The sequence below is a fragment of the Aspergillus japonicus genome, assembly GCF_003184785.1.
Source record: "Aspergillus japonicus CBS 114.51 unplaced genomic scaffold BO86scaffold_42, whole genome shotgun sequence".
NCBI classification, from domain to species: Eukaryota; Fungi; Ascomycota; class Eurotiomycetes; order Eurotiales; family Aspergillaceae; genus Aspergillus; species Aspergillus japonicus.
The window spans coordinates 243,520-265,719 of NW_020291679.1; the positions used below are offsets into that span (position 1 = coordinate 243,520).

Consider the following 22,200-nt stretch of genomic DNA (forward strand, 5'->3'; position numbering starts at 1 on the left):
CTTTGGTCTCTTCTTTGGCCTGCTCTCCCCATCGACTAGCTTCTCTGCTATATATATGATTGTATTTCCAGGTATCCAAGTGAGTGGACACTCCATGTTGGGATGACGGGCGTAGCGCGCAGTCCGCTGATTCTCCCTGCCATACGCAGGCAGTTCGTTTCCCGCCTCCAGTTAATAAACGCCCGTCACCACTGAAACCCAAATGGACAATACCTATCCTCGTTTTCGCGTGTTATTCTTTTGAATCGGCTGGTATCTCTATAGACCTACCCTCCTTTACAGCTTTGTCAGATCCGACCAACACACACTCGACTGTCTATTACGACATCATCCCAATCGATCCGCATCCGTCGGCGACCAAAGAATTCCGGATCAAAACTCGCTCGAACAGTACATACAACCTGCATGAAGCTATAGCATCAAAGCTCTTGGGGCTTTGTTTTGCACGAAGACGGACTTTGCCATACTGGTCGACCTTTTGGGAGAGCCAAGCACACAAATTGGAGTAGGATACGTTGGTATCAAGGTACGTTCGGACTGTGGCTATGACAGTCACTCTTGACAGAGCGTTATGGGAACGTTCTTATTTTACCAAGCAATCTTCTTGTGCGAGACGGTAGTACCGACCGGCGCACTTTTGACGGTTGCCGCTGCTATTGTTTTGGTGTTTTTCTCTCGTGTAGCTCATGCTTTCAAGCTATGCAATGTCTAATGATCGGCACTTCAGAACACACAAATTACAACGATGGGCGAGTCAAAAGGGGCTGAGGAACGTGGATCCTCTTTCCCTCCAGGGACGATAGCGAAACTAGTAAGCACCTCGAGCATCATGACTCACGTTTTATTTGCGCAGATCTATTGTCTACTAGTTGCGCTCCATTCTACAAAGTGCTAATACAGTGTAGACCTGTGAAATCCTCAATGACACATTCTACAACATCATCCATGACATAGTCGCCAAAGTACATCGCGATGAGAAGGTTTCCCGCATGCGTTCCGCGGTCGTTGCTGCCCGACAGAAGGCAGATGAGGAGGCGACCAGGCGTCGCGAAGAAAGCGGGAAACCGGCCAGCGCGTTCAAGCCAGGCGATCTCGATTTCGAGGAACTCAAGGACATTCGTGTGGAAACCGACGGGGCCATTTTCGACGAGGGCAAGGTCTACTTGAAGGGCAACCCTCTACAAACCACCAAGGATATCATTTGTCCTGATTGCCGGCTGCCGCGCCTCTTGTACCCTGTGACAGGCGTCGGGGCTCGTGCCCCTCCCGACCCGTACCGCGAGTACTGCCAGAAGCAGCCGACGATCAGCAAACCTGGCCACGACGTCAACGGGAACCCATTCGTGACGGACAAGGTAAAACCTCAGAAGAAGAAGCAAGTCACCACCTCGAATACCCCCGGGTCGAGCCCACCCACGACCCCCGACGGCTCCTTCAAGCAGGCTGCGCCGGAAAGGATATCGTTCCCAACGGTGAAGTGTCCGAACTGCCCAAGATACTTTGTCGTGACCCGCGTGGCGCAGCATCTGGACCGCTGCTTGGGCATCTCCGGCCGACCACTGGGTGGCCGCAACAAGACCCCCTTGGAGAACACCAACACCGGCAACAGCACGCCCACCTCCGCTCCGCCCAAACGGCCCCTGATCGACGACGATGGCCCGCCGACCATGAACAAGAAGAAGAAACTCGGTCCTCCGAAGAAGCTGGCGGGGAAGAAGCCCACCCCTCCGAGCAGCAAGCTCAAGAACGGATTAACACCGGACATGGCCGCTGCAGATGATGCATTCGGTGAGCCCGATATCAAAAGCGAAGCCAACGGGGACAATTCTTGACAGGGACGCGGGGGTTCACCTTTCTTTTGTTCTCTGTTCTATAATCCCGATCTCTGTTGTTCATTTGACCCCCCTTCCCCACCACTTTCACCTCAAATACCTCCTTTCTACCTTTTACTTTTGCCCCCAAACCCCCTTCATCCTTGGCAAGACTCCTTCCTTTCTGCATCGCGAAAAGAAAACCCGAGACAATTGGACATAACAGTCTCCATTTGCCATAACGAAAACCAACTCACCATTTTTTGACGTAAATACCCGGCATTGTGAAAGGCGTCAATAGGCGGGAAAGAACCCACTACTTCAGGACCATCGAGTTCTTTCGCACAAGAAGCAAAGACAAAAGTCTCTGGGACATCATCGGCGCTGTGCCTTCCTCTTCATACTTTTCTTTTCTTATTTGATTCTCTCTCTTTGTTGATTTTTTTTGTCATGTTTTGCTCCGTTCGGGTGAACTTCTGAAATGTTATTGGGTGTTTGATTTTCCCTCTTTTCTCGTCGGAATTTGTTTTAGGGATAGATGATATCTTGCTCATTGCAAACAACTTTGTATGTATGTATGATAAATGGGGTCTGGTTCTTGGTGGGCCAGATTTTGGGGAAATTCATGCTCCCGCGTTTGGGGATTGGGATATAAATCTTCGTCCTCGTCTGGGTTCTCTCTTTCTCCGGCAATGGTATGTTATATATGTAGGGTTGATTTGTAGTTATGTACAGGGTTGAACCAATCTCAAAACAAAACCAGTAACGACCGCCGAAAAACATCATGTGGCAATGTATCATTATCATGGGGCGGTATGTACCTTGGCCATGCGCATTTCTTCCCCTGTAGATGTCCCATCATTGCGTATCAATGCATCACCACCGCCACATGATCGTTCATATACCGCCGCACATCGCCCAGGAAGCACGCCGCCAGGATCGCCACCCCGCCGAACCCGATGCTGGCATAGTACACCCACTTGTAGCTCTCTGCGAACGCTATCTGACCCGCCGTCACGACCGCCTCGTACGCCGCGGGGTTGCCGGCGATTCCGGGAATCGTGTTGAGCTCCTCGAGGAGCGACGCGCCCGTCAGTTGGATCGCTTCGGCGATGTATTGTGGGTTGGTGATGTTGAGCTGTGTCATCATGACGCCGCCGATGTAGTGCTCCGCGTTGGGCACGAACTTGGAGATGAAGATGTTGTAGTAGATTGTGTAGCCGATGCCGCCGCCGACCACGCGGATCGAGAGGGTTAGGGCGGAGATGGTGGCGATTAGGTCCTATGAAGGGAGGAGTGAGGTGTTAGTTGGGTTTGGTCTGAGTCACTGGAGGGGATTGTAACATGATTTGAAAGCGAGACTCTTGACAGGGCCGGCTGCACGGTGGCATGATGATGGGGTGGAGGAAGGGAGGATTGTGGTAGGGGGAAGGGTGAGCAGAACGAGGGTCACCTATGGCGGTCTTACATCTGGACAAATGATGGTTGTCATGATGGATGCTGGAACGACGATGCCGCCGATTCCTAGGCCTGCAAGGACAAGAATACCCCATAGTTGGTAGAGATTGTCGAGTCGGCCAATGGAGAGGGCGCCGCAGCCTGGTGGAGATCAGCATCTATACAGGGTTGCATTCTGGTTGTGGAGGACTGACCTGCTGTCATGAGCACGCTGCTCAAGATCAAAAGCTCCTTGTTGTGGCCACGAAGCACACTCAGCAGCCATAACACAATGCATGCACCGATCAGGATGGAGAAGCCGATGGGGATACTGCGAACACCCACGTCAACAGGGTCGTGGCCGTAGACGTTGAACGACTGCGTAGGCCAGAACATGAGGACGGAGAAAAAGTTCGCTCCGGAAATGAAGGTGATGACTAGCGTCAAGCCCAGGGTCCAGGGTTCCTGCTTCAAGCGACTTGGGAAGATGGGATACTTTGCGCCGTAGACTTCCCAGACAGCGAAGAGGACGAGGAGTATGAAACCGAGGATAAGCGGAACGAGGACATGAGCGGTTTTCCAGCTATACTGTAAACGTAGAGACGATGGTTAGAAAAACAGTGCGAAGAAATATCTCATGCAGCGCTTACCATGTAACCACCCCATTGTAAGCCAGCCAAGAACACGATGAGACCGGAAATGCTGAGAAATCCGCCGACAAAGTCAATACGACGGATGACTTCTGCTTTGCGTAATCCCTCGGAGTTTACTCGAGGTGGTGGGAAGTAAAAGAGAGCTGTGGCCAACAATCCAGATCCATTCCATGCTCCACAGAATGCGCCAACGTATCTCCAGCTGCTGTGTGCTGCAATGAGCTGGGCCCAGAGCACCGAAGGACAGAACGGTAAGATAGAGAAGATCAATACCGCCACATATTTGCCCCTCTGTCGCGTTGGTGCCATTTCAGAGGTCGCAGCTAGCGCAGTCAGTTCGTTGACGCCTGCTCCTGCTCCTGCAACTGTCATCCCGGCTTCAAATTGTTAGATATATTTCGCAGTGTGAAGAGTGACATCTCTCTTGTGAACATACCGATAAATGTATTCATCGTGTTGGCTGTACTACTCACGATCATACCAATGCAGATGAGTGAGGCTCCGATGATGGCAACATATCGACGACCGATCAAATCCGACAACGATCCGACGAAAGGACAGACGCCAGCGAGAGCAAGAAGATTTGCCAGAACCTGTGTGACATTAGTCAGTGATGAACAATGCCTCAAAAGATCGTGGTGTAGTCTTACAAACCAAACCCATCTATCTGCCCCACCAATTTCTCTATAGATATAAGGTGGGATACCTCCTAGCGAGATGTTAAACCACCGACTTAGCGTAGGATAGACATTAGCATAGCCGTACCGAATAAGTAGACTGGAATCTGACTTCCAGTCCACAAGAACGCCATTGCAGTGAAACCCATGAACCGACGAAAGGTCATCTAAAAGTCGTACAAGATCAGCAAGTTCCCTATCCAGCCAGTCTTTGCTTCCTTAAGTTGAGTATTTACGCACTGGCACCTTCACTTCGCCTTCAACGTCCGCCTCATTGGAATCCCGTCCAGCCACCTCCCGGTGGCTAAAATCACTCGCGACATTTTCATCGAAAGATGAATGTGCTGCTGTCTTTTCGTCGACGCCAGCTTGGCTGCGCTGGACAGCGATGTCCATGGCGCTTAATGTAGATGGAAAGAGACTGGGGAGAAGGTTGACAATGATTAGGTCGAAAACCGCGCAGCCAGTGGCGGAAATGCGAATCCGAGGAGATTCTAGTCAGAAAAAGCAAGGTGATGTCAATTTATATAGGTTATGGCCGCCCACAGTGATCAACAGAGAGCACCGGGCCTCGACCCTTCAGATACCCGGTGGGTGTAGATAGCGGAAGTGGCAGCCGTCATGACTCCCTCGCGCCTCCTTTGGGGAGATGGACAAGCGGAGATGCTACCTCTTTGGGTGACAACCGAGGAAGTTGGCCAGTTTTGCCATAAGGGTGGTGGAGTTACACGGCCTGTACCAGACCGGAGTGACCGCTTGGTTCCAATGAAAATGCTAGTGTCCTTCCTCCTCCAGAAAAAATGCGGGGGGCGAAATCGCGGGGAACGGGCCCTGCGGAGAAATCGATGCCACTTCAAAGAAAGCTTGAAAGGCCCACATGGTACAAGCTTCATTGGCAGTGCTACGCTACAGATACTGCGATAAATGCGTAGACAAGCATGGTACTGTACGACATGGAACACTCCAATGGCTCCCTAGACCAGATTTGTCTGTCTGTCTGTCTGTCCGTCGCGTATACAGCCCCGAAATGGATATTAAGCCGAGACACAGTCAGTTGAAATAATTATGGACAAGAAGCGAACCAGACGAAACTCTAATTCTACCCGGTATGGACGAATCCCGTGACACACTCACTCGCGTCGTCCCGTCAAGCGAGGCTCATGCCACTGTGCCGTGCTAGAAGCGCTCCCCATCTTCACGGAGCTTGTAGTTCTTGGGGACGACGAACAATGCGCTGGCCTCGACGCACAATTTCCCAACCATATCACGAACTTCGCCTCGGACAAAGGCTTTGCGCTCCGTACTTCGCTCCTGATCCAGAGTGGCATGGAATGTGTAGAAGTTGTTCGAAAAGACCGGTGCCCGGTATTGGAGCTCGAGATTGGCAGTGACTCCGGTGCGTTGGGGGAGATTCCGGATTGCGACACGGCCTAGATGCTCGTCAATGATCGTACCGAGCGCTCCTCCGTGGACCATGGTCGGCCACCCTTCCAGACCCGGCCCAAGGTATGCGACATTGACGGCCGTTTTTTCCTTGTCATTGTAAAAGACCCTCTGTACTCAGCCGTCAGTAAAGAACCACGGTCCAACCAGGCCAAACACCAAGCCGGGGAAACGCATTGAGGTTTCACTGCGCTCCTAGCTCCGTTTTGGATCGTTGCATCATCTCAGGCGGAGTCAGACAAGCAACGTACCTGAAGTCCTATTCCTCTACTCCCTCGCAGCGGGCCGGATGTGAGCCTTTGCGTCTTCTCGTCCTCGGAGAAATTGCCGTAGACATCGGCCTCCACGTAGTCGGGGTTCGCTCGCAACCTCTGCACGATCGGCAGCCAGTGTTCGAATTTCGAATTGATCCCCTCGAGTCGTCCCTGATCCTCGAGCGTACCTGGCAGGGCGGGCGCAGAGACATTCTCATCCATCCAGCTGCCTATGAAGGCCGCGCCACAGGTGCCGAAGATCGCCATGTAAAGCAATCGTCGCGGCCATGGCGACGATCGGAGAAACGACGGCTGGGCGGCGGTATTCAGAGCCCTTGTGTTCGCACGCGCATAGCGTGCGATTGATTGTGATCCAGTAGTAAGGTGAGGCGCCTGCGATAGGCAGACTCTATGTAGACGGAACATACTGCTCAGCATTAGAGTTGCAACGAGTGCATTGCTGGGAAGCTCGTCTCCAATGCGGAGGATCGGTGATTAGATAAGAGGAGCGCCGGTATCGGTCACGTGATGCAATTACAACTACATGAACCTATAGGAATACAGCACATGGTTTGGTGTACGCTCTACTTAGTTACAAATTAGAATGACTTAACAAGGGTCCAAGAAGACGAGGAATCTTTAGCAATATTGTGGTCGGTGGCAGTATCAAAACCTGGATAAGGATAATTATTGAGAAGTAATGTATTCTGCTCTGGTGAGCAGCCAAGCTAAGTATCAATTCAGTTCGTCATCTATGGAAGTGTAGTTGTCGCATCAATCATTATGTCCTGCTGCGGGGATGCTGCTCAATCCTCACGAGGCATTTCCACTGCACGATACAGGAGGATCAAGGCAGAGTGAGATTCACCTGGTGGGCCATGTTAGAGACTAATGTGAGACAGTTTGAATAAAAGTACTTACCACCACCAGCGAGAGTCTCGATCTTCTCTCCGTCCACTTCGGTCACCTTCTCGTCATTGAACCACCACCACTTGCCTTCAGCGCTGCCAGAGTTGTCCTTGTCCTGCTTCTTCACATAGGCTGTATAATGGCCGCTATCAGCGCTGGCACCCTGGTGGGTGATCACACCACGAAGCTCGTAAAGACCAGTTGTGTTGGCTCCGGCATCAGCTGCAAGCTTCTGATCGATCAATGCGGACAATTCCTTCTTGGCAGCAAGGATCGATGCGGTTTTCTCGGCCTCGTATTCGGCGTCGGTCTTGAATACGTCGGTCATGGCTTCGTCCTTATCATCCTTGCGCTCTTCGGCTGCTTTCTTCTTCTGCATGGGCTCCATGCTCGAGGATTCGCCTTCTTCGTTCTTCTCCTCTCCTTGGCGATGAGCGAGCTTCTGGCGCTTGCGAGCCCGTTCAACATCCACTTCCTCCTTTCGGATCTCTCGAACCTTGTCCCTGACAGGAATAAGCTGCTTCTTCAGCTCCTCCGTACAGAAGTCGACCACGTCAAGCTCGTGAGGGAATGTAACTTTCCGCATGATCTTAGCCTTCTTCTGCGTTTCACGCTTCCAGAAGAATCGAACAAAATGCACCGTGAGATACTTGGGCAAGCGCGCAATGCGAGAGCGCTTTGTGTAAACGGCATCGCGGTCCAGAGTTGGGGAGTGCTTCTCGATCTTTTCCTCGAGACCGGCCATGATACCGTCGCTCAGGTGATTTGTTTCCTTGCCAATATGGCAGTCGAGCTTGTAAAACACATCCGTGCTCTCGGTAGGCTTCTCACCAACCTCCTTGGCTGCGGAGTCGTCGCATTCCGTCACTGACTCAAACCGTCCAGCAAGATACTTATCCACAAACGACACCTCCGTCGCAGACTCCCCTTCGCCTTCTTTGATAACCAGCTTGTTCCTGAGCTGTGTCACAATCTGTGACCAAGCCTCTTCAGCATCTTGTTGGGCATACCCATGCCCATTCCGGTCTCTTTGAGCAAACTGGGGGTAGGCATTTCTCAGTGCATTGAGGAACATGAGTGGCGGGAAGCCTTCCTGCGTCTCAGACATCTGCTTGAACAAATCCCGAAGAGAAGCAGTAAGATCTGTCGAAGCACCAAGACCTCCTAGACCGAGGCTACTAAGACCTGCAAGGCTGGAGCCCCCGCTAGAGCCCGCAGTGGGTCGATACCTGAGCAATTCCTCCTGAAGTTCGGGAACGCCCCTCAGAGCTTGAAGGGTAGAGTTGAGGTAGCAAGTATTGCCAAGGTTCTGTAGACCAGCAGGAGTTGCACCCTCGGCCTTGGCAGCCTCTGCTTCCGTCATGTCTTCCAAGAACTTCATCACTTCTTTTGGTCGGCCCAAGTCAGCAGAGCCCTGGTTACCAGATGGTGTGCCCATCATCATGAACGTCTGCCCTGGTTTGGCGTTGAGAGAAGACAATGGAGTCTCATCCTTCAATTGACCACCCTTAACCAAGATCTTCTGTCGCTCGGGTTCGACGCCGGTAAGGGAGAAGAGCTGGTACTTCAGCGTTTCACCGTTCAGGGAAGGATCAAGCTCGACCTCGTGGCGTTTGCCCTGGTGTTTGATAATCACTATCATGGCGTCAGCAGCTGGACGAGGAACTCAAAGCTCGAATGTAATCTCTCAAGATTCATCACGCACCTGGTATGGAAGCCATCTTAGCTTGCTTCACTGTAATTTGAGATGCAACAATTGATGAGTTCTAAGCTCTGGCGGCAATGATGAGGCAATGGGTGATGACTGCGTCAGTTAACTCCGCGGCGGCGGTGGGGCAGGCGGTGAGGCAATGGACAACAGGCTGCATCACCGCCCTGCGGGGACCGCCCCTCCTGAGTGCTGAGTAGGTAGCATCATCACCTGCCTCCTTTAGTGAAGCGACAACAACAACGGGCGGAATCATTCTCCTGCGAAGCATCAAGCTCCCTATTTCCCAGCATATAAATGCTCACAATCCGTGAGGCCATTTCATTCTGATTCATTTACCAGAGATCTAGCATTGGAACTACGTCACAATGGTGAGCGCTACATCCCGAGCACTACAATTAGAGTAGTGGGCTGTGTCTACGATAGGATGCTCATACACGCTACAATAGAGCACGAGTCTCCGGCCGTATCTTCAATGTGTTCGTTCGTCACTTTCGGCGGCGCTCGCTATTTCCAATTTCGCCAGCCAGACCTCGGAGAGGCACAATGTGCCAGAGATCGAAGCAGCAAGCTCTCCTGAGCTCTTGCTCAACCCATTGGTCATTTCTCGGAATTCTGTACGTGCTCTCGGTCCAAATTAGTGTCGATACTGTACTTGTCTAATGCGATTCTCGTTGTTGAATAGGACGAACGCACCTTCATTGAACCCTCGGTCAACTCCGTCCGCGTGTCCCTCAAGGTCAAACAAGCCGATGAAATTGAACATATCTTAGTGCATAAATTCGCGAGATTCTTAACGCAGCGCGCGGATGCGTTCCTGATTCTCCGGAGGAAGCCGGTGGAAGGCTATGATATCTCGTTCCTTATCACGAACTTCCATACCGAGGCTATGCTCAAACACAAGATTGTGGATTTCGTGATTGAGTTTATGGAGGAAGTGGACAAGGAAATTTCGGAGATGAAGCTTTTCGTAAGTTTCAAGCTCCTTATCAAGAGACAATCTCATGCTAATGGTCTGCAGCTGAACGCCCGTGCCCGTTTTGTGGCTGAGTCGTTCTTGACACCGGTAAGCATCCAGGCTAAGCACTACGATGGAAGACCGCTAACATGCCATCACAGTTCGACTGAATGTATGCTTTGATGCCACTCTTCTTATTCTAAATGAATCAGGTTTCCTTTCCCAGGAGCAATCATTGTACAGGCGATCTGGGCTGGTGCTGGGAAATCGCTGTGTTTCTTCTATGCTTGTTCCTTTTACAAATTTCCAGTTGTCATTCCATCCCTAAAATTGTGCCCATGTTGCGCATAGACATCTCTTTCCAGAATCATCCAGTATAGTTCTACTGACAAGTGTAGATATGGAAAACCAGAAACGCGCCGCACGGGCATATATGTCTCTGACGTGTTAGAAGTCTCTGGGGCGCATCTATCGGGTGCTTGCTAACTTGGCTCGAGCGCTATGGGGCTTTTTTGCTGCTTCCATGACTGACCGATGCCTGTTTAGCCGGTAGCTCAAGTGAATACCTCCAAGCACGACCAGACAATCTGGCGATGCTACCTCATTCCAGGCTCACTCTGGCGTACTAGTGAATGATCCTGCTGCTGTGACTGGCGTTGAATAGCTTAAAGCCCTTATGGTGTTTGCGATTGAGGACATTTCATTTGTATGTCTTACTTCAAATGAAACCTTATCGAGCCGTTACTCTATGTTCCTGTTCACATGGTCCTCTGAATAGCCTCATTATCTGACCGTTTGCCTCACTCACCGTCCTGCCTTCGATTATTAACATACAACTCAGATCTGCCACAACAAGATAAGCAGTACCCTTGATTCTTGGTGTATCTCAGTAGAGCCTTGCTTGCAGTCCGGTAACACACTGTGGTCATTGCTGCGCTTCAGCACCTGATGTGAATAGATGAAACGCGGCTGCGCAACTTGTATATGGTTGCTCTCCAAGCGACTCAACCGGGATCCTGGCTGAATTCATTTCTTCACATCTCATCATATCTTGTCTTCTTCTTTATCTCTACACATTCCTCTTTCGACTACATATCAAGATGGCAAAGTCTGGTCATATCAACCCCCCTGCTACTCCAAAACATCACTACAATGACCATATGGCTTCACCCAGCGAGCTCTTCTCCCCTGCTGCAAGTCACCGGCGACTTTCGAGCGGCCTCACTGGGGAATCGGCGCTCGACTCCCGGGCTGCCTGTGGAGATTTGCTGAGTGCGAAGTTGGGGAGTTTGTCTCTCACACCATACTCTTCTAACTCTCCCACCCCAGTTCCACTGGGTCACTCACGTTTCCAATATGGAGTGGCTGGTTCACCTCTAGCCCATCGTCGGAACTCCTCTGTGGTCGACGGGAACCATTTACACGAAGCTCAGAATATTCTCAAGGCCGTTGCGAAGGGTGGTCTGCCTGATGAGATGCCGATTGGCAGTCTTACTCTCCTGCAACAGCCACCAGCCGCAGGCGTTATGAAGATATCCAATGTAAGCGACCATTCATGCCTTTAGAATCACAAATCTAAACCTGGAACAGATTCCCTATTCTATCACCAAGCAGGAGATACTACAATTCGTAGGACGCCAGTCTCGCCTGAGCTCGGGTCAAGCCGTCCACATTATAATGGAGCGCTCAACTGCGAAGACAATGGATTGTTATGTGGAATTTGCGACACCAGGAGATGCTAAAGAGACCGTCAAGAGAATCGATCGTATCCAGGAAACTGGCCGTCCGCCTCGCTTGGGGAACAGACACGTTGATGTCGAACTTAGTTCTCAGGATGCCCTGCTGCGCGATCTCTTCCCTCGTGCAAAGTGTGTCCACTGGCAGGCAGGTATGCCCACTGTTCTCCGCAACAATGATCCCTATTCGACGGGCTTTGCTGGCTTCTTCACCAGCGAGGAGATTATCGGTGCTATTCGCCATGCAGAGATGCCTCACAGAGTAAGCAACCCCGAGATCGTCTTCATTGATTGCAAAGCCTGACCATCGCTAGTCTCCTTTCAGTACCAAATGTCCTCAGCGTACATATGAGTCCACTATCAGTACCCTCTACAAGGTAAGTGAGGTTGGGCAGAATCATGCAAAGTAGATTTGCTTACACAGAAATTCAGTTCCCCTGGTATGCCGTTGATCTTTACACGGTCCATGATCGTAACTTGCTCTTTGACTTGGTCAATCGCCAGGTTTTGGCTCTTCTTACTCGTATGAGCAGATCGAATACAGTGGGTCTGGATCAGCGCCTCTTGAATGACCTTCTTCGTGCAGGACTCGAATGTCCAGGCTTCAACGAACGCCAGAGATATACCTTGTGTGTCAACGCAGAAAACTTCGCTGAGTTGAATAAGCTATCTGACATCAGTCAATGGTTTCCCTTTGACACCTTGGCTAATATGCCTAACCTCGATGAGCACACTTACAGTGTATGTGTTGTGGAAGCCTACTCTAAATCTCATATTCCCCTCACTTTCAGCACTCCCAACGTGGCAGCCTATGTTCTGACTCTAGATCTAGTTTCTTGTCGACTTGATTTCCAAGGGCTCGATCCACGCCATGTCTCACCCAGAACTCCCCAACAACTTCCCCTCGGATAATGTCAACCTCATCTCGCCGTTTGGTCCGATCTGGTTTGAATGGCCCGAGGAAGTCGCTAAGCGCACGCTCTGGCAGGACGCGGTCAGTCAGGAGACCAACATCTTGTTCGATCTTCTATCTAGCGGATCTAGAAACCCCCATGGAAGAAAGCTGTCTTCTGGAAGTCACAGCACTCTGAGCAGCGGCATGTCACCAGACACAGACAGTCTGTCCCAGTACGATGTGTTTTCGCCTCCTCTACGCCGAGCAAGTGACTCATGGCACATGCGCGCTTACTCTTACAGCGGCATTGAGGACAACCCTTGGAATTCCAGGCTGCTTCTTCATTCGGATGGTAGAGGCCGTGGTGGCTTCCCCGGACATCGCTTCACCAGATCTTCTCCAGTCAATGTCCCGGTCTTCGATGATTGATGTCACTGGAGTTCAAGAAGTACAGTGCTCAGAACTCATCAACTGCAATGCTTTTGACTTTGCTCTACTGCACTGGTTGGATCTGGATTTGCGTATCGTGCATAGTGCATATTGGCCTATCCATAATCTAGGTCGACATATTTGTCTTTTCATTTACGAGATTCCCCTTATTTCCCTTGGTTTTTCTAGCGTCTCTCTGCTCAGCTTGTATTTGCGGACTTGATTACTGGTTGATTTTGCCCTGCACGAATTTCAGAACATCATTTCATGAAGTGCTATCAGTTCAAGAGCGCATGCTACACGGGTACACTGCCTTTAAGCTATGAATGTATCGTTCTCTTTGTTTTTGTTTTCTTTTTCTATTTTCTTGATTCTGCCAAAGCCTTAATATCTGATGATTTTTCCACATGTTTTTTGCTTCTTAAATGCCGTTAATCTCGAATATCGCCGAAGTTAGCTTCCAATGAATAATCGAAGTTGCCAATCGCACCGCCGTCTCCTTCCTCTTTTCGGTTCTTCTGTTCGAGTTGCTGCTGCTGCTGCTGCTGCTGCTTCTTCCTTAGTCCTTCTGCCCTCATCCTTTCCCTGCGCGCAGCAGGATCCTCCCAGCCCACCGGTTTCGCTTTCCCCTTCGCCTTCGCGCCTAGAGCATGATCCGCGGAACACATCTCCAGCAGACTTGACTGGAAGCGTTCCTTGCGTTCCGAATTGATGACGAACCGTTCGTTCGAGATGGCGATCAACATCTCCAGGTATTGCTCCGTGACCAAACTGCGAATGATGGGCTCGGACTCGCCGCCGTCATCATCGTTCTCCTTCTCTTCGCAGTATCCGATGACTGACTCCAGAGCCATGCCGGCGGAGCGAACAGCAACGATGGGGCTGGGGCCGTCCGCGTCGTCCGCATCTATACAGCGAAGGCTCTGGAGTCCGCTTTCGCGAAACCCGGAGCTGGAGGCGGCGGAAAGGACGGGGTTGGCGTGGTGGAGGGTCGCTGCCATTATATGGAGAATCTAGGTAACTTGGTTAGAGAGTTCGTCTGTGATGATCGACCGCATGCCGTAGGGGATTGAGGAGGAAGTAATTCGAATGAATGATGTATTCCGAGTCGCCAGGGAGGGGGTAAATGAATAGCAACGCAAAAAGAAGGAACGAAATAGCAGGGCACAAGGGCATTTACCATCGGCTCATAGGAGAAGCGCACGAGACGCGGGGCTTGACCGGATTCGTCCAGCTTTGGCGGTTTCCCGTCTCCAGGAATCATCCCGAATAAGCGGTGCAGCGGTCTCTTGTTGTTCCCCTCGTCCTCACCATCTTCTGCTTCACCTTGCTTTCCTCCATACTCCTTCAACGCATCATGCGAGACATACAGCCATTTCCCGGCTCCTTTGCCCCCTGAAGGTACGAATTGTCTCTGTTGCACTTCTGACGACTGCTGCTGCTGCTGCTGCTGCTGCTGTTGCTGTTGCTGTTGCTGTGGCTGTGGCTGATGCTGCTTCTTTCTCCCTTCTAGGAAGACACTGATCCGCCCTGCACAACTGCTAGTGGTTACTAGTCCGGGCAAGGTATTAATATCATCGATCAGCTCACGGATGCCTTCATCCACCGACCCCTTGGGTGAGAGATCAGTATACTCTGCGTCAGGAATGGATAGTTCGGTAAGGATCTTGCGCTTTCGAAGCTCAAAAGCCTCGGGGATTGGGTGGGATTCGGGACCACTCATGATGAGCCTTTGTCTGCGCTTGTTTTCCTCGCTTGTTCACTATGATATTGGACCCGGTAATTCTTCTGGATTACCCCAGAACAGTCAGAAACCGGCTATCTAAGGCGGGGCAGCTCTGGTGATCCCTGTTTTCCCTCCTAGTGATCCGACTCCAACCAAGAGGTATCCGCTGTCCGCTGACAAGAAACGAATAATAGATTATCTAGCTACTGCGAACCCCACGGCCGAAAACTGGTGACAAATAACTGTGTGATTGTGAGATAATTCTGAATGCCACCCTAAGTTGCGCCTGCCAATGCTTCTCGAACGAGGGAAAGAAAAAAAAAAAAAAAAGACGGACTGACGTCGACTTGCCGAGCGGCGGCGGCGACGCTAAGGATAGTTTAGCGGAGCGGGAAGCAAATTGGACGAACTCGCCGCCTTTTCCCACGCGAAAATTGGCCCCAGAAGTTACCAGCCTTCTGGTCTCATTATTCCCGGTCCCTTGTTGTCCGCTCGAACCGCTGGAAAGTCAATTTGTCGCTAACGACGGAGGGCCTCCGACGCTCCGTACCGGCGTACCCCTACCCCCCTTCACGTCCCACCCCTCCACCCCCCCCATAAGCCCCAGTCCGTCCTAAAGAAGACGATCCATCGAGCTGTCAAATCTTCCCAGCGTCATCATCGGATTTTCTTCCTCCGCGGAATTTGCCATCGCGTTTGCAACTCCTCTTCACACCCACGTAGTAACTGATAGTTCCCAGAGACGACAAACTTTACCATAAGCATTATCTCCATCGTCTTGCGACAAACAGCTTTCCAGAACTCTGGTCCTTAGCCATGCCTCGTCGATCGTCTCGGCCCGTTCCCGCGGCGGCCGCAGCTCCAGAAGCCGCGCCAAAAAGGCGCGTGTCCGCCAGACTCTCCGAAGCATCCAGAACGGAGCCCAAGAGACAAAAGTACGACACCACCCCTGCTCAGAAGCCGATCAAATCCACCACAAAAACGAGCAAATATTTCCAAGAGGAGCCGTCTGAAGATTCGGAGCTTGACTCCAAAGAGGCAGCTGCGCCGAAAATCCCCGACTACGAGGACACCGACACAAGCGTCCCCACATCTTCCGATTCCGGCTCAGACTTCGCTGAAGAAGCATCGCCATCAGCCCCGAGCGATGAGGAGCACGAATCTGAAGAAGAGGAGTATAGCCCTGCGCCTAAACGCCGCCAGAGCCGCGGAAAGCAATCTAGCACTGCTGGCTCGAGAAGACATGGGTCGGATAGTGCGGAAGAAGACACGACTGTCTCATTGGCCGGCAAAGAGCTATGGCGAGAAGGGGTAAAAACTGGCCTTGGGCCTGGAAAAGAAGTCTTCATCAAGAAGCCCAAGGCCAGAGACCCTGGCGCTGTAGCCTACAAAGATAATGTTCTGCATCCCAACACTGTTCTCTTTCTCCAAGACTTGGCAAAGAACAATGACAGGCAATGGCTGAAAGGTACTTCTGACCGAGCTTCGAACGTCTGTACTCGAGAGCCAAGCTAACGGATGACTCGGTCACAGCACATGACGCGGACTACCGCGCTGCCAAAAAGGACTGGGAAACCTTTGTCGAGACTCTCACAGAGCAGATCATCGATCAGGATGGCACAATCCCCGAACTGCCTGTCAAGGATCTTGTAAGTAGAGAGCCCTCAATGTCAGATAAAGCTGAAAGAACTCGGAGAAGTTAACGTGGATTTGTCTTAACGCAGGTCTTTCGCATCCACAGAGACATCAGGTTCAGCAAAAACCCTCTTCCCTACAAGGTAGGCTCATGTGTCTACTATCTTTACTGCCTCCCGGCTGGAGGATTCGATGCATCGTTGGGCTAACTGTGAATGTTAAACAGACGCACTTTTCAGCAGCTTGGTATGTGCCTAGCCAACACCCCGCGAACATCAGCATAAGCTAACTCTTGTCAGGTCCCGCACCGGCAAGAAGGGCCCTTACGCTGCATACTACGTCCACTGCCAACCAGGGGCAGGTTTCGTCGGTGAGTTATGCAAGTTGAAGTACCCACTCTGACACGGTCGCATGCCAGCCAAATTCAACGTGTCTCCATCAAGCCTGTCCTCACCGCAACTGGGAAACCTTTTGTCTTCTTCAAGACATCCATTGTTCCTTGCACACTTCCCGTCCCGACCTTTCCTCATCTCACGTTGTTGCTGAATCTCGTGTTATGCGCCCGGATGCGGTCGAGTCTGGCAGATTCAATAGGTCTTTCGCAAGCGATAGCACGCGCGGAGTCATTGTATTTTCTCATAATAGCCGAGCTAACGAAAGGTATGGGTTCTAGGTTCGGGCCTTTGGGCGCCAGAGGCCGATGGACTGGCTCGTCTTCGACAGGACATCGATCACCGTTCTCATCGCCTCAAGAAAGTCCTGAGAGCGCCAAAAATGCGCCAAGAGATATTCAAGGGCATCCCGGACGATGATGAGAAAGCTGTAGAAGCCTTTGTTAGCCACAACAAGGAGAACGCACTCAAGACCAAGCCTAAGGTAAGCGTCATTCCCTTGCAAGAAACACTTTTTGCTGCAACCTCAGAGCACCCCCTTTATGCTCTCATGTCTACTAGCCCTTGTGTGCCTTGTGGATCTCTCTCTGCCTTTCAACACAGCCCAATGCCTATGTTGTTATGTCTGCTTGTTATGATCGAACCTGGGATTGGTGTCGGGCGACAATGCCATCAAACCCATCGCTGGAAACAGAGCTCCCCATCGCAGCGACAGGAAGCACGATATTGAAGACCTGTTGATGTCGCGTCAAGACAGAATATAGTCTCTTGTTGATGATTCAGGCGAAAGAGTCATGTTGTGATGTCGTGCGTCATCTTTGGGTCACAAAGGCGATTTTCTGCGCCATTCGCTCAAGAAATCATCCCACCTCGTCTTCAAGCCGATACAATCAAGCAAACATATGTTTGAGGATGAAGAAGGCACTGGCAGCCTTGTGCTTGATGGCAGTGAGACCGACTGGTTCGTTGTGACGGGTGTGTCAGCGCAGCCGCGGACGGGCGACCCGGACCAGTCGTGTCTCTCTGCCTCAGGCCAGCGTGATCGGGGGACATAGCTCCCAAGTGCCGTTCTTGGTTCTGGCGCGGAAATGCCTGCTTGGGCGTCCCACTGGAGTACTTTGGCCTCGAAGAGATTTTTGCGCCGGCTCATTTGTTTCCATGGTTCAGCATATGCCGCCGTCCCGGCGGGTCCCCGTTCTTATCCAATTACGCTACTGATAAACAACTCTCCTTCTGTCTAGGGCTACGATGCCGACAATGAGAATATCCAGTTGCTCCGTCTGCGCAGTTTCACCATCGGCAGGCCTCTCTCGGATGAGGAGTTGCTAAGTCCGAATGCCCAGGACAGAATTGCAGCGCTGGTCGAAATCATGGAGCCCTTCGTAAGCCACTCGAATCCCTTTCTCTCCGCTTGCCCGCATCTGCGTCGATTGGATCCTAGCACCCGTATCAACAATACACGGACGGTGTTTCCTCTTTGCCCCTTGTCCCCTCTTTGCCTTTCCCTTCTTAGCCTCCAGCGGTGTGGCTTCGGGCGCAAAATACCTACCATTACCCACCACAAACAAAGTCGCGACTTGCGAGGTGGCAAGGGCGTCGAGACAAAACCATCATTAGTTTTCTTCTGTAGCTGACCATAAGGTAACTTCGCCTGACAGGTTACGTATCTCAACAGCGTCGTCATGCCTGATGCGATGCAGGAAGATGTCGATACCGATTCAGAGGCCTCGGAAGACTAAAGCTCCAGACAACATCAAGCACAACTCGAACACTTATCTTTCAGCTTAGGTCTATGGTTTCATGTTTTCTAGTATAATGATTTTTCATTATATGTATCTCCTCTTCTCGCGCATACTTTCTTCCCATGTTTGAGGGCTAGTCGGTCGAAATTTTCACGTGTTTTTGAAAGTGTCGGGGCGCCCTGCATACTGTAATCTGCCTAGTGGGCATCCATCACGTCCTGTATATTTGCCACAACGGGCATTTTTGCCTGTGGATTGGACTTGTCGAGCGTTAGCATGTCATGGCTCTACCTTCTCTTTGGTCGACACGTCTGTAAATTTGATACAACCCTTTTGTCATCTTGCGCTAAGGGCTCTCCTCTCCATACCGTTGTCTTGCGATTCTCTTACCGCCAGTTTGTCTCCCCCAATGATGGTGGCTCTCGTGTCTAGTCCTCGACAGGGTGACAGGTTCTTGGGGTGTCCGGTCATCAGGATAGCATTGACGTGCATCTATTGCCTGCTTTTGCTGCTGTCCGCGCGCCTCAACCGGGCCGTCGGTCGTGCCGTTGGCTCCACGATGTCGACCATCGACCAGCAGACTCAACAGCAGCAGAATATCCACATCTGCACGAGTGCGAATCTGTCAATGGCACAGGTTGAATGACTACACTTGTTTCCCTCTTCTCTCAAGTGATCAGCATATGTCCGCACTCGGCGCACACTGCATCAGTGCCCGAATCACCACTGACGCACATCTCCTAGTTTCCTTCTACGTACCCCGTACGCAGTAAGACCTGAGTGGGGAGAGGGAAAGAAAGAGGGGTGGGTGATTATCTTCTCCTTGGCCCCTCCCTGCACCGTCTTCTCCTTCCGGGTTATCACTCTCTGCACTCCGTACTCCATCCCAACCCCCTCTCTAACCAGTTGCACAATAATGAGGGGAAGATAGGCAACTAGGGAAACTCGCAGAACTGAATCGAAGCCACCCCTGTGCTGCAGATACAACTGAAAGAGGGGCAATGCCATCCCCCGGCCCTGCAAGCCATGAACCTTGTGTTCCTGTACCGTATCGATTCCTCAATTTGCGTGATGGTCCTAGTGGGAATCGAGTCAGGGTGATGAGTATGCACTGGGCAGAGAAGATGCAGACAACAATCTAAGACAGTGCTGAGGAGGCGGAAGAATCCATTTACTAGTAGTATTGATCATAATAAGGTGTTGCCAATTACGTGCAGCCTGGTGTCCAGCCTCCTCCCCTCCACCCCCCGTCGAACTGCCCTTTTTCGATCTCCGTGGTCGATCTCTTCGGGTGCCCCCTCATATCGTGAAGTCAAAATCCATCCCCGTCCATTCGTTCTGTGAGGATTTAACTTTTGTCTTTTCCCCTCTCACCCTCTCGCTCCCGTGGGGACAATCGGGTTCCTTTCTACTATCCCCTTTTCGATAGCCAGTGTGATCAATTTCTGAGTAACTTTCTGTCGTGTTTGTTTATCTCTCGGGATTTGATACTGTACATACACAATAGTATAGTCATGTCTTGTTTGAGAGGAGCCCAAGAAAGAGAGAGAGAGAGAGAGAGAGGACAATTGGTTTGTGGAGCAGGATGGACTTGGATTGTCCTTTTTGACTCTTGCCAAGTCTCCACAATGTAGAAACCTTAAACAGTTTTGGTTTCGTTCCCCCCTCTCATATCCTGTATAGAATTGAACGCCTTTACAATGAGGAGGACAAATGGATGTACCTAACATCAGAGGACTCGAGATGCATAGTTCGACACTTGCTTTCTGTGTGTGTATTCGTGTGGTTGCCTATTTGCCACACACATATATACGGTACATGAATGGCAGGTAGGGCTGTAGCACGGGTCTAGAAATATATCAAGCACAGACAATACATCAAACTGCCAACAGCCTTACCTAATTGGACATTTCGCAGGCCACTTTGTCCACTATATCTTAGCTACTAGTCATCATGCTTCAAACCTACTCGTAGCGAACTTGATCATGCCCGGCTAGGAGAAAGCCGGAGAGTACTGGACAGTTTCGAGTGTTACTTCCCTGCGTCCCCTTGCTTCTGCTTGGCCGGTAGCATGACCCAAGAAACCAACCTATGGGCTACAGTACCCTACCCTAGTAGGGTGCAGTGCCTACCAGGTACCTAATACCTCCCCACTAGTGTATACTATCACACCCAACCCAGCCTTTAAGCACAAGGGGGGCCGGGCACAAGATAGGTAGTCTTCCCCGCTCTTTGATGCCTCCTCCCCCCGATCTCTCTCAAGGGTTCTGTATGCTTCCATGTCCAGTACTGATGCATGTATCCATGCCCCATCATCCCTCATGCCATCGCATCTCGTACCGGCTTTGTTTATCCCATCCTGTCCCGTTCCCTCCCAAAGTAGGCGTGTCATATCACACATATCATATAGGTATCATGTCATACCGAAATGTGGGGACTCCCACACTCTAAAAATGTGATATATCACATCGAGGGGGGGGGCCAGCATGACAAGCTTGTCCAATAACCAACTAACTGGTTTGAATCACGGTGTTTCTTCGGGAGTATGGAGTAGAGCAAACCTTGACGATGCTGTACAGTGCCTTCAGGTATACGGAGTACTCAGGGTAGGTGTTAGGTAATGTAAGTTCTGTCTCAACTGAGGTACGTATTGTTTTTCAGCTTGGCGTGGGAGATCCAGGTACGCATGGATGGATACAGAACGGGTCTATCGTAGATCTTGCGGATTTCGAGATCGATGACGTTCCCGTTTTTTTTTCTTTTGTCATGCTACCGTTGAATTGCTTTCTCTTTGGCTTTGCATTTACTGACTAGGTGAGGTGGGTTGTACCGGTTTTTCTCTTTGGATTTACATATACTAGGTAAGATGGAGAATACCGGTGGGTTCCGGGGGGGGGGGGGATCTTCTTTTTGTCTTGTTTCTTTTTTTGGGGGTTCCCTTTCTTGGTATTATTGATTCTATATACTGTAGGTGTTACCTATGGTGGTTTGTGTGACTCGGATCGGATCTCGGATGACTATGATGGCAGATGATAGATGGTGACCAGGCACGGTTACACAACGCAAGGTGGGAAAGAAAAAAAAAAAAAACGGGTGGGGATTGTTTTGATTGAGACATTATTTGGACTCATCTTGACAGTTGTTGTAGGTGGAAATTTATACTTTAGGATCACCTATTCAGAAGTAAGCTCGCCATACTAAGAATGTCTCTTCACATGTCTAGTATAAAATCCGAAACTTCCCCTACCTAGTGGTCAGTCAGTATATCCCCTTATGACAAACCATCAACCATCACTGCCGGGCTCCAAAGTATAGCCCGTTGCACCGTCACGCGACGAACGCTACGCTGGGGAACGATTCGATGTACAACGACAACTCCTCTTACAAGTGTGTCACACTTCCAGTGCCGGATAGGGTAAGTAGGAGATCACGGGCACGGCGCTTCCCATGCACCGGATCAGGTGCGTGGGTTCGGGGCTAGTCAAAGCACCTCCCTTTCCCTTCGAAGCACACCCGAAGAGCGACACCCGAGAAAGTAAATTTGGGCGAAACAATGATTCAGAACGGTTCGCGACGGCATGAACCCTTTTCCACTCCCAAGGAAACCTCCCTTGAGGACTTGTGGTTGGGGTGGCTCCCTGCTGTTGTTGCATGATCAAGGCAGGTTTGGCAGAGCGACAGATTGGTCGCTCCCCTCGTTTGGCCACGTCATGAATTATGGATGGATGGATGGGAGACGGTTGTCAAATCACACATACGGTTGTGGTGTACTGTGCTTCAAGCTCAGCACAGACA

At 51.0% G+C, this 22,200-nt stretch overlaps 8 protein-coding genes across 8 annotated transcripts; 4 read left to right on the forward strand and 4 right to left on the reverse strand.

The window, feature by feature from the left end:
- The first annotated feature begins 337 nt into the window (after positions 1-337).
- BO86DRAFT_147513 (SGF11 family protein) lies at positions 338-2,021 on the forward strand. Its single transcript, XM_025666270.1, has 3 exons — positions 338-526; positions 728-811; positions 906-2,021. Exons 2-3 carry the CDS (start codon positions 746-748, stop codon positions 1,830-1,832), a joined length of 993 nt encoding a protein of 330 aa, XP_025525670.1. The 5' UTR covers positions 338-526; positions 728-745; the 3' UTR covers positions 1,833-2,021.
- A 658-nt stretch (positions 2,022-2,679) lies between these two features.
- BO86DRAFT_449534 (putative MFS drug efflux pump) lies at positions 2,680-5,002 on the reverse strand (the record flags this gene model as incomplete). Its single annotated transcript, XM_025676723.1, has 8 exons — positions 4,831-5,002; positions 4,667-4,745; positions 4,552-4,610; positions 4,338-4,494; positions 3,899-4,278; positions 3,464-3,836; positions 3,280-3,410; positions 2,680-3,093 (listed from the first exon to the last, which is right to left on the reverse strand). Exons 1-8 carry the CDS (start codon positions 4,972-4,974, stop codon positions 2,680-2,682), a joined length of 1,737 nt encoding a protein of 578 aa, XP_025525671.1. The 5' UTR covers positions 4,975-5,002.
- Positions 5,003-5,754: 752 nt separating this feature from the next.
- On the reverse strand, positions 5,755-6,701 carry BO86DRAFT_317864 (PaaI family thioesterase; the record flags this gene model as incomplete). The annotated part of the gene is made up of 2 exons (XM_025668191.1): positions 5,755-6,132; positions 6,273-6,701. 2 exons carry the CDS (start codon positions 6,699-6,701, stop codon positions 5,755-5,757), a joined length of 807 nt encoding a protein of 268 aa, XP_025525672.1.
- A 209-nt stretch (positions 6,702-6,910) lies between these two features.
- Positions 6,911-8,972, reverse strand: BO86DRAFT_366288 (ubiquitin-specific protease UBP6). The gene is made up of 3 exons (XM_025670092.1): positions 8,890-8,972; positions 7,197-8,819; positions 6,911-7,143 (listed from the first exon to the last, which is right to left on the reverse strand). Exons 1-3 carry the CDS (start codon positions 8,903-8,905, stop codon positions 7,082-7,084), a joined length of 1,701 nt encoding a protein of 566 aa, XP_025525673.1. The 5' UTR covers positions 8,906-8,972; the 3' UTR covers positions 6,911-7,081.
- Positions 8,973-9,260: 288 nt separating this feature from the next.
- BO86DRAFT_420615 (actin-related protein 2/3 complex subunit 4 family protein) lies at positions 9,261-10,033 on the forward strand (the record flags this gene model as incomplete). The annotated part of the gene is made up of 4 exons (XM_025675217.1): positions 9,261-9,263; positions 9,342-9,509; positions 9,578-9,862; positions 9,914-10,033. 4 exons carry the CDS (start codon positions 9,261-9,263, stop codon positions 10,031-10,033), a joined length of 576 nt encoding a protein of 191 aa, XP_025525674.1.
- Positions 10,034-11,313: 1,280 nt separating this feature from the next.
- On the forward strand, positions 11,314-12,895 carry BO86DRAFT_275006 (uncharacterized protein; the record flags this gene model as incomplete). The annotated part of the gene is made up of 5 exons (XM_025667257.1): positions 11,314-11,391; positions 11,441-11,848; positions 11,901-11,963; positions 12,019-12,325; positions 12,471-12,895. Coding segments are annotated over 5 exons (1,281 nt in total), but the record flags the coding sequence as incomplete, so codon positions are not given.
- A 444-nt stretch (positions 12,896-13,339) lies between these two features.
- Positions 13,340-14,956, reverse strand: BO86DRAFT_342879 (tRNA wybutosine-synthesizing 3 family protein; the record flags this gene model as incomplete). The annotated part of the gene is made up of 2 exons (XM_025669128.1): positions 14,091-14,956; positions 13,340-13,923 (listed from the first exon to the last, which is right to left on the reverse strand). The coding sequence occupies exons 1-2, from the start codon at positions 14,631-14,633 to the stop codon at positions 13,342-13,344; spliced, it is 1,125 nt and encodes a 374-aa protein (XP_025525676.1). The 5' UTR covers positions 14,634-14,956.
- A 297-nt stretch (positions 14,957-15,253) lies between these two features.
- BO86DRAFT_366299 (DUF2461 domain-containing protein) lies at positions 15,254-18,691 on the forward strand. Its single transcript, XM_025670093.1, has 8 exons — positions 15,254-16,104; positions 16,170-16,285; positions 16,361-16,414; positions 16,498-16,517; positions 16,571-16,641; positions 16,945-17,147; positions 17,905-18,045; positions 18,322-18,691. The coding sequence occupies exons 1-8, from the start codon at positions 15,453-15,455 to the stop codon at positions 18,400-18,402; spliced, it is 1,338 nt and encodes a 445-aa protein (XP_025525677.1). The 5' UTR covers positions 15,254-15,452; the 3' UTR covers positions 18,403-18,691.
- The last annotated feature ends 3,509 nt before the right edge of the window (positions 18,692-22,200 follow it).

Bases quoted from the DNA above. Each gene is read 5' to 3' on its own strand.
- BO86DRAFT_147513 (XM_025666270.1), top strand. From the start codon at position 746: ATGGGCGAGTCAAAAGGGGCTGAGGAACGTGGATCCTCTTTCCCTCCA. The intron at 812-905 runs GTAAGCACCTCG...AATACAGTGTAG, and splicing joins CAGGGACGATAGCGAAACTA to ACCTGTGAAATCCTCAATGA.
- BO86DRAFT_366288 (XM_025670092.1), bottom strand. The intron at 7,144-7,196 runs GTAAGTACTTTT...ATGGCCCACCAG, and splicing joins CGAGACTCTCGCTGGTGGTG to GTGAATCTCACTCTGCCTTG.
- BO86DRAFT_366299 (XM_025670093.1), top strand. From the start codon at position 15,453: ATGCCTCGTCGATCGTCTCGGCCCGTTCCCGCGGCGGCCGCAGCTCCA. The intron at 17,148-17,904 runs GTAAGCGTCATT...CCTTCTGTCTAG, and splicing joins CACTCAAGACCAAGCCTAAG to GGCTACGATGCCGACAATGA. The intron at 18,046-18,321 runs GTAAGCCACTCG...TTCGCCTGACAG, and splicing joins TCGAAATCATGGAGCCCTTC to GTTACGTATCTCAACAGCGT.